This window comes from Saccoglossus kowalevskii, chromosome 13, assembly GCF_978046115.1.
Source record: "Saccoglossus kowalevskii chromosome 13, keSacKowa6.1, whole genome shotgun sequence".
Classification (NCBI taxonomy): Eukaryota; Metazoa; Hemichordata; class Enteropneusta; family Harrimaniidae; genus Saccoglossus; species Saccoglossus kowalevskii.
This window is the reverse complement of record NC_140653.1, coordinates 32,663,849-32,680,537: the sequence shown is the minus strand read 5'-3', so window position 1 is coordinate 32,680,537 and position 16,689 is coordinate 32,663,849. Positions and strand designations below refer to the sequence as shown.

Here is a 16,689-nt window from a genome sequence, read left to right as displayed (position 1 = left end):
CGTTTTATTCATCGTCGTAAACTACGCCCTCTTTCGGCAACTGATGCTTTTTTTTGAGTGGGGGGGGGGGAATACTCTGGCGGGCGAGAATGGTTTTATTCGGCTCAAAATAACGAGATGCTGAATTGTTCGAGTTACGGACATCAAGTTACGAACACATCGCCTATATTTCAGAAACCACGCTCACTTTTGCGACACCAGGCCCAAATTGTAACTCGGTGTTCTACCAGTTAACATAACTTCGAGTTACGCACAACATAGATTTAACTATTAATTTAAGTTCGAGTTACTAAATATGGACGTTCAACAAAAATAAAGTTGCCCGTTCTGTTAACTGGTAATTGAACACAAGTTACAAGTTGGCCGTGGTTTCGCGAAAGTGGGCGTGGTTCCTGTAATATGGGCGTGGTCATTTCTGTAACTCGATGTTCGTAACTTGATCAATTCAGCATCTCCAAAATAATAACATTATCAATGTGTGAACAACAACCATACTATAACACGACAAAACAATTCAACTAATTTGCCAGATAATTAAAAATAACAGCAGCCAGTACAATCCTTATTTGTTAATTTACTCTCTGTTCTTGGTAATCTGGAACTTGTGATATTCCCGTCATTTGTATTCAGTACGAATGTTGATTTCATTTAGATATGACGTTGTCCCCAATCGATCTAAGTGGGACCAATCTTTTTGAAAATAATAACCATGGACTGATTATACTTACGCTTTAATTAAATTATTGATTGCTTTTATTTTTCAAATACAAATACATCGTGTTAGGAGTTATTTATTTTTCTGTCGTTCATCAAACGTGTGCAGAGTTACCTTCGTTCACCAACTGGCACACCGCAAACACCCCTAGTAGGAATTACTGACATTGTTAGAGGGCGCGATTTTTAGGTAAGGCGTATTTCCGTCTCACTTTCAATAGACAAATCCATATTTCCATAATCAACCAACCAAACATCTGCTACTTCGTACCCCGATCTGATTGAAATAAGATTCTAGTTTGATCTTTTTCATTGTTTTTATGTACTTAATTATTAATTTTTCATATATTTTATATTTGGCGCTTAGAATCTGTCAGAAGCTGGACAAATGCTAATGTTTGTACGAATGTCTATGGTCTACGTTAAACTATCCAGCATCTACAAATAAGAACATACTAATTTAAAAACGTATTTATGTACGTGATAAATTCAACAAGTACGTAACTTCGTACGTAGTGTGGACATGAGGGTGTTGATAATCCCGTATCTGTTAATCTTGTTTTAATGAATTGTTGTATTAATATGACAACCGATTATTACGTGTGGACACGCCAGTAAAGTGTCAATAAAGCATAGTTTATGTAGGACAAGGTCAAGATTTCCGGCAATGACGTGACAGATTAGACAACTTTGTAACATATTACTTAAAGTATAGTATAGATTGTCAAATATACCACCAATCTATTTTCATAAGACAGTGTAATAATCTTGTCTTCCTCAAGTTTGGTAAGCTGTGAATTAACACAAATGATCGCCAAAAGCCAATGAGAGACTCATTTTGATAAAACGGTTGTTGCACTTCAAATTCCCCCTTTAACTATACATCGAATGGTCATTCCATATATATGTATTATTGCACGTGAACGTTTTACGACGCCATTTATTACAATTAATCTTGACGCCAAACTTGAACAGCTCATTGATAGCTTTGGTAAGTGAGTGAATTCAAATGTATGAACATAGCAGCTTTGACGTCAAATCAAATCTGATTATGTATAACAGCTGCAAAGCATATAAATGAACACTTACTTCTCAGCTACATTGAGTCACGGGGAGGGCATGCCGGCACACTACATCAAGTTCAAGTAGTATCAACAATATTGCTGATCTGTGGTGAGTTTGTTTTCTTAAATTTGATGATGCATTGATGATGTTTTTTTATTTGTATCGATCCAGAGTCTAATTATATTATATCTCTGCTTCGCTGTTTGGCTTCCGCTCCGTGATCGCCCAGAAACCCAAGAATGACAGTTATCAACGGAATTCAGCAATTTACCATTCCCACCAACCCAAACCAAACTAGTATAACAGAAAAGTATTGACATTATCTGTCACTAGAATTATTTTACCATTTCTTGTATTTATTTTTTGGTCAGCCTACCAGTTATTTTCCATTTTAGACGCGTCGCAAATGTTAAAATGGAAAAAACAAAAACTAGATCACTCCATAGAGATTTTAACAATCAGTGTCACCGTCAGTCATTATGGTTGCATAGTTATGATTGCAAACGTCAATTCTGTAACGTTGCTCTTTAACCAGATCTTGTGATCAGCTCGCGGAATATGGGTGTAAAATTTAAAAGCGATGAATATTTCTTTCTTGAGATATATTACGAACCCTTATAAAGGCACATTGAGATTTTGATTTTCTGCCCCTGGTCTTGAAAATATAAATGAAATCAAAACCATAATTCAGAGTGCTTTCATGTTTGTTGTGTATATGTTTATTGTGATATCTAATATTATTGTTATGTTATGTTATGTACGACATCATCTAAATGACTGACCAGACAGTTATTGTATCATATAATATAACATGTAGTACCGATCGGGTGTAGGTAATTTGTGTAACTGCCTGTATAAAAAAAATATTTGACCATAACCTGAACATTTTAGTAAACATTATTTCATCGCTTATATAAGGTAGCGTATTTTGGAGATTTATTTATTAATAAATGTATATAAACAGTCCATACGTCGCATATGATACTCACATGTTATTGCAGTAAGATGTCATCTACTGTGGTGCTGTGACAAGTCATTAGCTTATTACACCAATCTATGTCACCGTTAAATATCAGAGATAGAAAACAGGCATATCAATATGCTCTCAACACATCTCTGTTTTTTTTAAGGAATTATTTTTAGATGTGCGCTGAGTTTAAGTTGGAGAATGAAAGATCTTCAACTTTGAGAAAGTTAGTGTTATAACACTAACACACCAGTATACAACTGGGACACAAAAAAGATCAAAACTAGAAGATTATTTGCATTAAATCCATTATGCGACATAACATATTCCCGCCATATGAATACGGATAAAATTTAAATGTCACCGACTGAAATGATGAAAATATACCACCAAAATAAAACAAAACAAAACAACAACAACAAAAAACCGCGGCTTTAATTAACTTGTTACATTTCCGTTTATAGTTTTTATATTCATTATCAAAACCTATTGGATGAGGCAAGATTGTTTCAATCATTTGCTGGTATAGTTTAGTTCTGCGCTTCTCTAGCCTAAGATAGATCGGTGTGATAAGCAGGGTAATAATATTCGATATTTCCATACTATGTAATACTATGTAAATCCTAGTAATCTGATTTGTCCATGTAAGCAGATGAAACTTTGACGTCATGAGACTATCAGGGGGAAATCCTTTTCCTCGGGGGTTCTCCACACTTGTCAGGGGGAAAACTCGTCTCGTCTCTCTATCTCGTCCCCTTGAGGTACGGGATCGGGAAAGTCACTTTAACTTTACTGTCAAATAAGGCACACACAACGAAATACGTTTCAACTCTCGTCTTAGTCGATCTTTTGGAGCACTCTATAAGACACAGCGCCCTGGGGAAAAAGTCTCCAAGACTCTCACAAGGCTGACCCAAGGCTAGCCCAAGACTGGACTGCCTCAAGGCTCGCCCCTGGACTGGACTCTCGACTGCGTCTGTCGTGGAGTATTCGCCAAGACCAACTCAAACTCTCTTTATTCATTTTCAAAACTCTAACTAATTACAAAGCAGTAAAAAGACTCTAGGGCGTAACCTTCAATCATAAAGCCAATCACACTAAGTACTGAATACGTCATATCTTTTGATTAATCGTTCACTACATTAATAACTACGGATGTCAGAATAGCGACGGTATCTTGTAATTAGTTCCAAATCACTGAGCCAAGTTCCGTCCAAAACTTCAAATAGGCCTACACGATGACAGACATAACACAGCAATTCGCTAATAATCAGTTAATTAAGTCGGTTAACAGATACGCAAAAACAAATTCATGACAAGACCATTGCAGACAATCTTTCAAAATATGCCATTTCAATCTGTTGTAGGTTTGATTGATTGGGAACTATAGTAATTTGAATAGTTCTGATAGCGGCAATAGTTGTAACCATCGATATCTTTTGTTCGATTTTTATTTTTAATAAAACTTGTACATTAAACAAAGTGAAAAAAGTTGGTCCACGTCCCAAGAAGGGCGCTATCTATTGAAATCAAGTTTTGACAAGCGAACCCCAGAGATTACAATACAAACCTCGAAGATTACAGTACTAGAGGACAATTTACCATGGGCCCTGGGAGAGATGGCAAATACGTTGCCATTTTGAGAGGCCAAACATTTCACTGATGATGTTATGTGCTATTTTCCACGATAGTTTGCGTCGTGCATCACATTTTTACGGTTCCTATCAATGACTAATTTCAACGAAATGGCGACTACTCGACTCTTAGTTTTCTTGTCGCATGTGACATTAGCCTTGTTCAGGGTCATTTTATCCATGCAATTGTGTCTAAATAAACAATATTTTGTTAAGATTTGGTCATCTTTATGTTGTTATATTTAAACAAATGTCGCATTGAAATTTTAAAGATAGAAATATACCCAACCTCGTTTATTAGTTTTAACTAAGTCACTGGCCATTTATTGCGGTTTGTGTAATAGAGTGAAGTTATTCACATTGATGGATCTAAAAATAAACGGTAAAAATGAATAAATGAGAGAAATGCTCTACGAAGTCTTGAATACTCCTTTATAATTGTGTTTATTTTATTTTTAGACACAGAAAGATGAATGCATTCTACTTGATATTATTAACAATAATTTTATCTGAAACATATGCTGATCGTTTAGAATACGGCAAGGTAATTATGTTAACCATGTCTCTCTTTTCCTCTTGACAAACAAGTTTATGAAATAACATAACTGATTATAAATTAGATTCAACTTATCATTGAAATACTCAATAAAATATAATTAATGGAAACCGTATAATCAAGATATTCTGAATGCCAGAATGTCGATTCTCAATCACTATTGAAACTTATTAATTTAAACATATAAACAAAGCTGCGGATGACCGATTACGTTTTTTAAAAACCTCAGAAAACGATAGATATTTTGCCAAAGATCGCAGAGATTTGCTTTGGATGATGTCCGGGCATAGGGGTTTCGCTATTGGGGTTCGCAGGTACATGCAGGCTCTAATAACCAGTTAATTACCCCGAAATGTGTTGCCATAATTCATTCAGGTTCAAAAGATGGTTGGTCTGTAAGTGTGCCCAGGTTGTAATATTAAATATAAAACTAATTATTGAGTGTCCTAAACTCATAACAATAGACGATTTTATCAACTTTAGTTATAGGCTATCGGGCCAGGGTATCATTGTGACTGTGGCTTCATTATAACATAGGTAGACATGGTTTATATGGGGGTTTACTTGTTTTAGGTCCAATCCCATAGTATCCATGAATACATCATCGAACTGCAAACACCCTCGATTTTTGTCCATGGGTTTGGGATAGAGGAAAAATGATCTTCAGTGGCATATTTACAGATCTTGTATTGGTTGATCCAACAGTGATGGGATGAATTACCAAAGAGTCCTGATAAAATTGTCAATACAAATTAGCTACACTGGGTCTGGAATAATGTGGCAAATGGTGCTAGAGCTTCATGGTCATCCTCATGCCTTAGACTTCTATACAAGGGCTCATTTGATTTGGAAAAATTATGCTCACAAGGTCACTAAGTGGAGATAATTCATAGCAAAACAGAGAGTGATCAAGACATTGTTTCAGGCAATTCAATGGGTCCCATGGCTTTGGTTGGATGAGACAGCACCATGCCAATTATGTTAAGCTTGCGGATAAAGTAAATGTGAGATATGTCTTACATCTGCCTTGACGCAAGGACAGTCAACTGTCTGGTATAGATTTCAGGCTCTGTCCTGTTGATGGCATAGTTTATGGTGGAATGTCCTAAATAAGCAGCAAAAGATTAAATTAATTTAGCGACAATGCATTGTAAATCTTGCTGTGGGAAGGCTGAGAACTCGGTATTGTAGATGGTGGTTTGGCGGGATTACTAGGCTATTCAATACTGATTGCTGGCGGAGTAGTTAGGTAGTGTGAATTGATGGTGATATAGTTGGAAGAGTTTTCTCTTATTATCGTCTTCTATGATCATTCTGTTTTTGATGTAATTTTGCCAATCAAAATGTTCTACAATTGACCCTGCCACTGAACTGAAGAAATGCAAGTAATATGGCACACCTTGAATAAAAAAATGAATCGGATCTGGCAATAAAATTGCACATTGACTGGTAGCCGGGTTATCCCTAGTTACCTGCATATAGCGGGACATCAAAGAATTTCTATTATTATTCTATTACGGTATATGCAAGATATGTGTCAAGTCCAGCGATTTGTCCAGGTACTGTAATAAATAACTAGTGACAGCTGATTCCAATTCTTGGCACATGTTACTACATATAATATTGAAGATTTCAAATAAGTTTAACAGTTTTAGATGTTAAATATGTGTTTTGAAATGGCGGATGATACAAAGTACTCAAGTCAAATTATCATTATAACATGGATGAATCGTTTTTATTTTCGGGCAGCTGTATACTTATTGATTTCAAACTAACCATATCACTCATTTCAATGTGTTACTTGACTTGGCTGTATGTGCGTTATAGCTATATTATTCGATTGTTTACTTTGCTATATATGGGTTTATATGTTTAATTGTGTAAAATATTAACTCATCGTATATAGAGTGATTTGCATTGTAGACATTATCACTAAGATGGTGAATTTAAATGAATAAAATGTTTTACTGATGCTTGATTGGATGGGTTATTTTCACAGGATCCTGGCACCGTAGAACGCCATGAAAGAAGTCCGTTCATGTCCAACTATCATTACTATGATAATGATAAAGATGGCTGTAAGTGTCTAAAGCCTAATATAAATATTTGTAATTACGATTATAATGCATTTTATCAAGTACAATGCTTCAGTGAATGAATACCATCGGTAACGTATATATATATATTTTTTCAATAAAGTTGATCTATGTAAATGAATTGTCTGGTCAATGAGTGAATTGGAAAATTTTGGGATTTTGTTTAAATAAAACTGTTCAACAAACGTTCAAGCCTTTTGAACGCGATAACTGTCTCATGAATTATTGTTTGATTAAATTAAATTATACTACAATAGTCTAACTATAGAAATTTTAAAATCCTGAATGGATGACGCATCATCTTTTAGTAACCTGTCGTGTATGTAGTGGGATTGGTTCAACTACAACATTAGCTAACCATGTACACCCAGTAAATATAAAGTTAATATGTCGCCCAGTATAAATATTGCTTGAAGCAAAAAATGCAAATACCCACAATTTATATTGACTATGATGGTTGAGAAAATGATGGTTGTATTTTAGTGGATAGTGACCATTTTGGCAGTATTATAACGCTTTTACCACAGGTTACTGTGGTAGAGATATCAAAATATAGGATGTGGACATAGGCTCTGAATTAAGTTTAAAAAAGTGTAAAAATGCACTTTTTAACAATATATTCTTAGTTTATGGAATTGTTCTAAAAATAACGATTTTTGAAAATTACACAAAACAATGCTATTTCATGGTACCATTGGACAACAATTCCATGATTTTACATAATATACCAAATGAATGAACATTGTCAAGCGATTTATGACTTTCTCAAAAATTATGAGTAGGCTTCTACTTTAAGGCAGTTGGAGCGGAATTCTAAATTTACATCCTGAACATGTTACTGTACACACCTACATATACATGCATATACCGGTAAACATTGTCATCCTAGAAACTGATTGCCAATGTTTTGAAATGTATAATAACAGAATTCGAATCAATAATAATATATATTTTCCATATCTGGTACCGTCGAGCACAATTGTGAAACATGAAAAACTAATTTCCCGTGAAACCTGTGTAAAAATTCAAATTTGACATTTCAGACTTTTGCATCTCGGAACACATTCCGGCAAGAGGCCACAATAATGAATTATGACATATATATAATCTTTAATCCAGCTCGAATCTCTTTGAGTACATTGACTCAGGAGTTTTGGTTTTCAATAGATATTAGTTGTGAGCAGGAATGTGGTGGGAAATTACTAGTTGATTGTAACGAAGAACCTGGCTTGACTGAGGTATACTGTTTCATTAAGCCAAAGTTTGGAAACAACAAGTGTTGTGTGTGTGAGTATCTTTATCAAAAGTCTTGCATTTTCATTTAAATTATTCTGTACGCAACTGCCGTCGACGTGGCACCGCGTTCGATATGAAGTCCAATGCGATATACATGTATATTACACGTCTAAAAAGCAGCGGTCTCTAGGCGACGACTTCGGAAAAAATGGCTGAATGACAAGGCCTTTATATCATACATGTTATCTGTGTATTCGCGCTGAAATTTGTTTTTGCAGTAAAACTTCTGTATAAAACATAATATTAAAAACTATTATATTTACATACTAACTGTTATTCATTGGCGCTGATTGGCAACTATATACTATGTACTATTTATCAGTGACATGCGAACCCTACTCTACTCCATCAGTACAAACTGCATCATCATAATTGAAATTTGCAAATTTACCTTTTATTCCACAAATATCTAAATAAGAGCTCAAGTCTTTGTGTTGTTTTCACACCATTGATTGCGTAGTAAAGTTTAAAAATGGCCATGAAAAGCCATTATCTGGCGAAAGCTTTTATTCGTCAATATTAATTCTTATCGGACGATAATACACAATTGTATGGCGAATAATGGCGAATAAAGGGACATTTCTTGTCTGTTTTGGCTGACAATTTTTCAGCAAGCGACTGTCATTCTAAACTTGGAGTATGTCGAGTTAGTGAAGGTAAAAAAGAAACGAAAGTAGCAGCGACCTGTCCAGCCGGACTTTCATGTTATGTCAGTAAGTGTCTCTTATACTTGCATGTGATTAATATATAATTACACAAACTAGAATAAATATAATGCGCAATAATTCGTAAATTCGAAATTCAACCACGTGATATTACTCTCCCATAACGACGTTAACCGAATACAGTACGCATACACGATAAGTAAATGTCACAGGTATTAAGTTGTCACATTCACTACTAAAATTTAAATTCAGGTATAAACGGTAATCATTAAATTGTGCATTGTTACAAAAGCCTGTGTTAGTCAGTGTTATACTGTTTAAATAATATAACATGTTTTAATCAATACACCATGTGTCACACAGAAAGCTGTAACGGTTGTGGTGGAACATGTAAGAGAAACGGATGCAGTAAAAACGAAGTACCATTTACAGGAAAAGTGTGCAAATGTCCCATCGGGGAAACTTGCTGCCTTAATAACGGTCTGTATATGGTAGTTAACATACAAACATACTCCTCTTCTGAAACATACTTTATTTATTTATAAATTATTTAGTGGTACTAAGTTTTATTATTCATAATGAATATTATGAAAAATATTTCAGTCGCTGCATATTTTTTAATTAATACAAAATATCAATTTAATTACAAGCAACACACATGAATTGCACCTTTCGGTCACAGCAAACGCGTTCCACACTGCGCCATATTGACTGTCCTGGATAGAATATCCTAAGCAGAATCTGGATTATATTAATACTCCCAATAAATGAGCCTTCTGGTTTTATTCACTCTTTGTTATCCGTATTCCGCAGATAATTTTCGCTGTCCCTTTCTTAATTTACAAATAATGTAGAAACTAAATTATAGAGATGATTCGCTGTGTTCATAACATAGTACTAATCACAATATACATAGACGAAAACAGCTGTGAAGAAAACTCTAATTGTGGTGGAAAGTGCATTGACGAAAATGATGATTGTGAAGCTGGTGAACATGAGTGTGTTGATGAACCCTGTGTATGTGGAGCCGGAAAAAAATGCTGCAAAAAAGGTGAAATGAAAAACAGAAAATGAATTAATTTGTCATAGATATCAAATATAGAGTTTGTCGGAATATTTCACGTTTCTAAGCGAATGCGGATGATGATCACAAACATTTCCATTGAGTTGCTAACTAACTTGGCACTGGCCATTTTTTACAGAATGTGGAAATCCTGATGGTGAGTAAATGTCCGCTATTGTTGTATTTTCTTTTCTTCAATTTGTGTTAATAGATGACAGACATATTTATACACCTGTCTATAATAAGTAAATTTTAGCGGATTTGGACATTAATATTTTTTAATCTGCATTTGATTGAATACAGAGTAATACATAGATCAGATTAAATATTCCATTACACCGCAAAGTGAAACATCTGGGAAGTAATTTCATTAACAACAACAACACCGGCTTTATTTTAATGCATGGTTTTTAAAAATAGGTATACATTTCAGGTATACATTCTTGAACATAATTAAAGAATACATAAACAATAAATAAATAAACGTATATCATATATTATAAAATTGTCATTGAATAAAGACACCATTACTTATTACAGCAATGTTTTGAATTAAAAGGATGGACCCAACTTCTCAACATTGTTAGTTTGTGTTGTTCTATTACATGGCTATCATCAGCCTCGGCAGTAATGAAATTAATTTTATATTCTCTTTGATAAATATAGGATGTGCTAAGGACTATCCAGGCAGGGGCATATGTAGACCCTCTGATGACGATTTAAACGAGCAATGCAGAAATAATGAAAAAGCAATAAGCATGGGACCATGTGAAAACAACTGCTGGTGTTGCAAGAGAAAACGTACGTATCACAGATGGATATTTGTCAACGTGTTACAAATCTGGATTTAACTTTAAAAAAAAACACATGCGAGGCAATATTCTCAATTCATCATCTCTATAAGGTTGATAACACCTCATCTCTACAAGCACATCGAAACCTCTTTTATTAAAACAACTATGACACCTCTTATTTTTAACAACCTGTGTATTATATATATGCTGTTGTACATTACCACAAAAATAAACATAAAGAACACGGTACGTTTTCCTTCATTTGTTTTGTGGCAGTTTGAGCTTGCACATATCTCTATTCACCAACGATGACGATAGTTGCAAAGACAATGGCAGGGAATCCTGCAACCCGATTCAAAATGTATTTGATTATTCTGTGTCTCAGCCAATTCTGTAAATTTCATGAAAATTCACCCATAACGTTTGAATCATATTTATTTGTCTTTTAGCGAAAATTCCCTCCTAAAATGTTCGAGTTGTCTGACAATGATGAAACATCCTCTTAAAATTGTTGTCTCCATGGCAACCATATTCGGAACCCTCCAAAAATCCAGTCGATTGAATCGACGCCTTCTGATATGTTAGTGGAACTCAGTCCACAAGGTGTTAACTTATGCTGCTGACAGTTGGCTCATTTGCCAACTGCGAGGTATATAAACAATGTAATATACATCATGCTGCACACACCCTTCCAGACAGCATGCTCAGCTATGTATGGCGAATGATAGATACTACGGACATGGCGAAATTATATCTTCAATAGTCTGGTAAATGAAAAATGTGGATAACGTCGATACAAAGTATAACGTGACAATTGTATTTCAAAGGTTCGTGTCGGAAATCCTGCCACGGGAATTGCAGAAGAAAATCAATTGGTTGTAGAGGAAATGAAAGAAGACTTGTTGATTGTAACTGTCCTCATGACAAGATATGTTGTGCCAGAAAAAGTATGTGTGATTAAATTATTGCAATCTTTGAAAGTATTTTGTGCATATTTAAATGTTCGTCTATCATGTTTATTATAATCATATTATTTATTTTTCTTTGCAGGAAAGAAGCGTATGTACATTAATGGTTGTATATTGTAAATATTTGTAGCAGCTAGCAGCTATATAAAAATGCAATGCATGCGAATGAATGAATGCATAACAGTTTATACCTTGCCTGTCTCATTTTCATGATATATATGTAGTTGTCTCTATACACAAAATATCAAACAATATTATAAGTAAGTAAATATTATTATGAGAACTTGAGATCACGGAGAATAACGATTATGATTACAAACAAATAACGTTTAGTGAAAAAGAATCTCTTTCAGAAGTCAGTAATGACATATACAAACATTCCCAGCAAGAAAGAACTCGATTACTCGCCCAGCTTGTATTCGATGCTTAAACGCTCTACAAAACTAAACTTATCTAAATGTTTAAAAATCTATTTTGTCAGTTATCAAACACTGGCTACTAACATAATTCTAGATATTGAAATAGTATAACTTATAAATGTCGATTATTTTCAAATGTGACTTTCATTAACACTATTTCCATACTACTTTATCACACGATAATTTGAAGTTGTCCATTCTAAGAAAATAGTTCTAGTAGCTACAAATACATTGTGGTTGGATACAATTCTGCCTGCTTTGTTAAGAACGAAAAATATATTTTTTTTTTCAATAATGTCATCTTCGTGTGTGGGGAGGATATATATTTTCAAAAAAGTATCTGCATCAATGTCACCAATTTACAGCAATATACCACTCTTTCTTACCTATGGAGTATACATTTCCTAGTTTACATATATTTACTGCTGAATCGTTTAAATGTTCAATCAAGAACTATTTTGTCTACTATCAAAGAGGGTCTCCAAAATTCCGTTTTAAATATGGTATAAATCAAATGTGGATATTGAACATTTCAAAAGAGGTTTGAAAATTGAAATTAAAATCACTAATAAATGTGACTTCTATCAAGGCTTTTTATTTGTATACCTTATATACTACTATAGCCATAACAAATTAAAGTTACGCATACATAACATTATCCATTAAACATTTTCATTACAAGTACATAGTGGTTAGATACGATTCTATTTATCTTGTTTAGAACAAGACTGACGCAAAACTTGTTCACACTGAAGATGACATTATCAGTATGTTGGACTTTCTAATTGACAAATATTTGTAGAGCAATTGCCTTATCATTTGGCAGATATAAGCTTTTAAAATACAATAATAATTAATTAATTAATGTATATAACTTGGTCCATATAATGTGATGGCGTGTACAGTTGTGTTGTTTGTTCTTGTAGATTGTTTTGTCTATTATTACTGATTTGTCGTTTCGTAGCATTCATGAAGTGGAATATATTCATCGCAAATGAGTATAATGAAATAGATGAATATTTACACACGCATGCACTTATTGTACTGTTAATATTCCGTGATTTTCTTTGTGCATGAAACTTTTTAAATTGCTTAGTTATGCCATTAGCACTCAATCCAACATAGTCTATGACTAGAGTATTAGTAATCATACTGCTTACGCAATCTAGTCAATATAGAGCTTTTTAACATATTTAGGTAACTAGTATTGCCAAAGCAATGCAAGTAGAACAATGCATGTTGCTTGTGAACAGTGTTATAATACAACTAAATTATGTGTTTTGTGTAGAACTGTTCAATTCTTAAATTGGATTTTCAAGATATTTATAGCATATCTGTTACATGTTTATATATCAATTACATAATATTATGTATTATGCTTATGGGAATATAATTATACCAATTTACCTGCATGGATGACTGCACACCCATTGTCTTACTGTATATATGTACTTCAGTTTAGAATGGTGTAAAAATTAAGAGTATTTAGTACAGTATGCACAGTTAAGATTTATATCTTTTTGACAACAAGTACTGCAGTGTTAGTCATCACTTATACTGTAAAACATTGTCATCCACAGAAAATGGAGAGTCCGGCGATCCTCATTTTACAACGTTTGATGGTTTAAGTTACGAGTTCCATGGACCGTGTACATATAAACTATTCCAGGATTGTACCGACAAACCACGCTTTGCTGTCCATACTGAACACATTTCTGCATTGGGACCCGGTCACAACAAAACTTACGTATATGTTGTATGGGTCATGTTACCACATACTGTAATTGAGTTACAGAATACTGACGTAAAGGTAATCATCACCTTCTCTTATATCCAATGATTGGATGAAGTGTCTCTCATTGCATTGCACCAATTACCATGGGGAATAATGCACCCGGTATTCAATCAGTACAGATTCGGTGATAGGTAGTTGGCGATTTACAGCATCGCCAATGAAAATCATATCCAAAATCAACCTGAAGACCTCTACAAATATTCGAACATATGGATGGTTATTCAGTGACAAAATTATTTACAATATGTCAAAATTGATCATCACTTATTCTAATGATTTATTATATCATATTATAAATCTCTATTTTTATTGACGAATTACATCACAAATCAATATGAACGATGTTCCTTACGCTCATTTATTTCGCAAAAATAACTTTGAGTTATTTGTGATTAATTTTTGGTAAAAACAAAGAAATAAAATGTAATAGTTATTACATATCAGCTAGAACAGCATTAATTGAAGTTTTCTTCAATTCACTCATTACATTACAATAGTCAGCATGACCATAGCAAAACGTACTATAATTTCCAGATCATGTTTATTGTTACAACTCCATTGTAAACCCATATTTAGGTGAATGGCAAATCTGTTCTACCTATGCTACCAATAACTGTTGACACTGATGTTGAAATTGGTCTTAATAAACCAAAGAATAAAATTGTTGTCACGAAGCCTGGTATGTTTTCTATTAACTGGAATGGTAACGGGGCTATCAGGGCTAGTCTGGATAAAGCATGGTATGGTCGGGTATGTGGGCTACTCGGCGATGGTGATGGAGAGAGTGGCAATGATATGAAAATGTTGTTATCTGATGGAACGCTACAGCTGACAGATGATATAAATGAATTTGGATATAGCTGGGAAGTACCGCAGAGGTAATCTATTTTTTGTATTATTATAAGTTATTTCTTCTATTATTATGCTATTGTACAAAATAGAAACGAATCTATATTTGTTAAGGAAAGAAATATTTTTTATTATTATTATTTTTAAATATTATTGCCTATCTTTGTTTATCTTTGCAGCTGCAACAAGATAAACACAGCAAAATGACTTTTACTTGATGACAGAGCAGTCCGCTGAAAAGTTAACCGTGATGAGATATAGCTCTTGTAATTAATATTAGTTGTTGCTGGATCAGTTGTGGAATGGATCATACCGACAGCATGTTGTTTTGCTTTTAGATTCATAGCAATTCTACTGAGTTTAATGAAATAAACATATCTTAAGCATATGCAAAGTTATATTTATTATATTAAGATGAAATACGTAGAAATTTTTAAACTGGAATGTCCCTGCCAAAATAAGACCATGACTCCTGTGTATGTCTTTCCTACAACCATATAGCAAAACAATTAACCTTTAAAAAATACCAAGCATATATAACAGTAATCAAACTGTAACTGGAGAAACTGGGAATATGAAACTTATCCACTGAGCATAATGATAGTGTAACTTTGTCATAAAATTACACTGATACAAAAATACGATTACTACAGTTGTAATGGTAGGGCCCAATCTCACTCACGCACACACACACGCATGCATTCATTAGTCCAGTGGATTTAGGGTTTGACCCGGAATAATTGTTTCAAACGGTGGCTAAGGTCATTGAGAATGGCGTCACCCAAAAAACCCCAAGACCTAAACCGTTGGGCAATTGTTTAGAGCATGTTAAATATTTATTGTTTTTTAGCACTGATTTTACCTACCGCAGATATTTAACCATGCAATAACCTGTATTACAATATAGTAACAATATTTTAAAAACAATGAATGAAATATAAATCTGCATCTGTAACAGATCACTGCAACATGAGTGTGAAGCCGATGTCATTTAAAAGCTAGTAGTCCAGTCAATCCAATTTGATTTTTAGGTCAACCCGGATAAAATTGCAACAGAAAGTTTCTTTGCAGATTTAGCAATAATAGACATCTATAAACAACATATCAAAAGTCTACCAAAATCGGACAATGGGAAAATTGAATTTTTCAGGTATTGATATTGCTCATATGATAGATAAACATTCAATGTATCATCACCTGCTATCAAACTGAGTAACTTGGCATACTTTAATATGGCCATGCCCTTTGACAACTACTTATAATATCCCTGGTGTTATGGTCGTTATTATGCCCATACCATGAAACGTGTCCGGACATTATGGTCAACATTATCAGCTACATGTTGTATAAATTGTCTGGGTTTGAAACCAGGAATGTCAGTTCCTTGGTGCCAGGTGGTACTACGTTCAAACTTCGTGAGCCAAACTGACGATGCATTTGAACAGCACGTCCTATTTGTAGTGAAGTCACTATAACTCGTGGGCGAACTGACTGCATGATGACCTGCCCTATGGATGCCACCTAAACATCAGTGTCTTTTCCAACCAACATATTTTGAAGTAAAACTTTCAGGGTGGATGAAAGGTACTCAATGGCTTTCTCAGTGCATTGCATTTCTTCAGTGTTGTGTTGGACGATTGTATATCATTTTTAATAAGTTATGCAGCTGTTTTAATGAGCCGATTTTTTCAGATTCAGGGTCTTCATTCATGATAGTTTAAATCATGTAAAATTGCTGATGCTGAGAAGTCTGGTTTGTACCTGTTGCACCCATTCATCTTCGTGGATCTTGAGTTTTGTTGTTGCAA

General features: G+C 34.1%; 1 protein-coding gene across 1 annotated transcript; it reads left to right on the top strand.

Annotated features, from left to right (window-relative positions):
• Positions 1–1,814: 1,814 nt before the first annotated feature.
• LOC100374115 (uncharacterized) lies at positions 1,815–15,269 on the top strand. Its single transcript, XM_085507411.1, has 14 exons — positions 1,815–1,887; positions 4,840–4,924; positions 6,936–7,014; positions 8,200–8,319; positions 8,940–9,041; positions 9,357–9,473; positions 9,910–10,044; positions 10,196–10,213; positions 10,723–10,857; positions 11,678–11,797; positions 11,901–11,909; positions 13,818–14,047; positions 14,609–14,910; positions 15,061–15,269. The coding sequence occupies exons 2-14, from the start codon at positions 4,850–4,852 to the stop codon at positions 15,086–15,088; spliced, it is 1,470 nt and encodes a 489-aa protein (XP_085363537.1). The 5' UTR covers positions 1,815–1,887; positions 4,840–4,849; the 3' UTR covers positions 15,089–15,269.
• Positions 15,270–16,689: the final 1,420 nt, after the last annotated feature.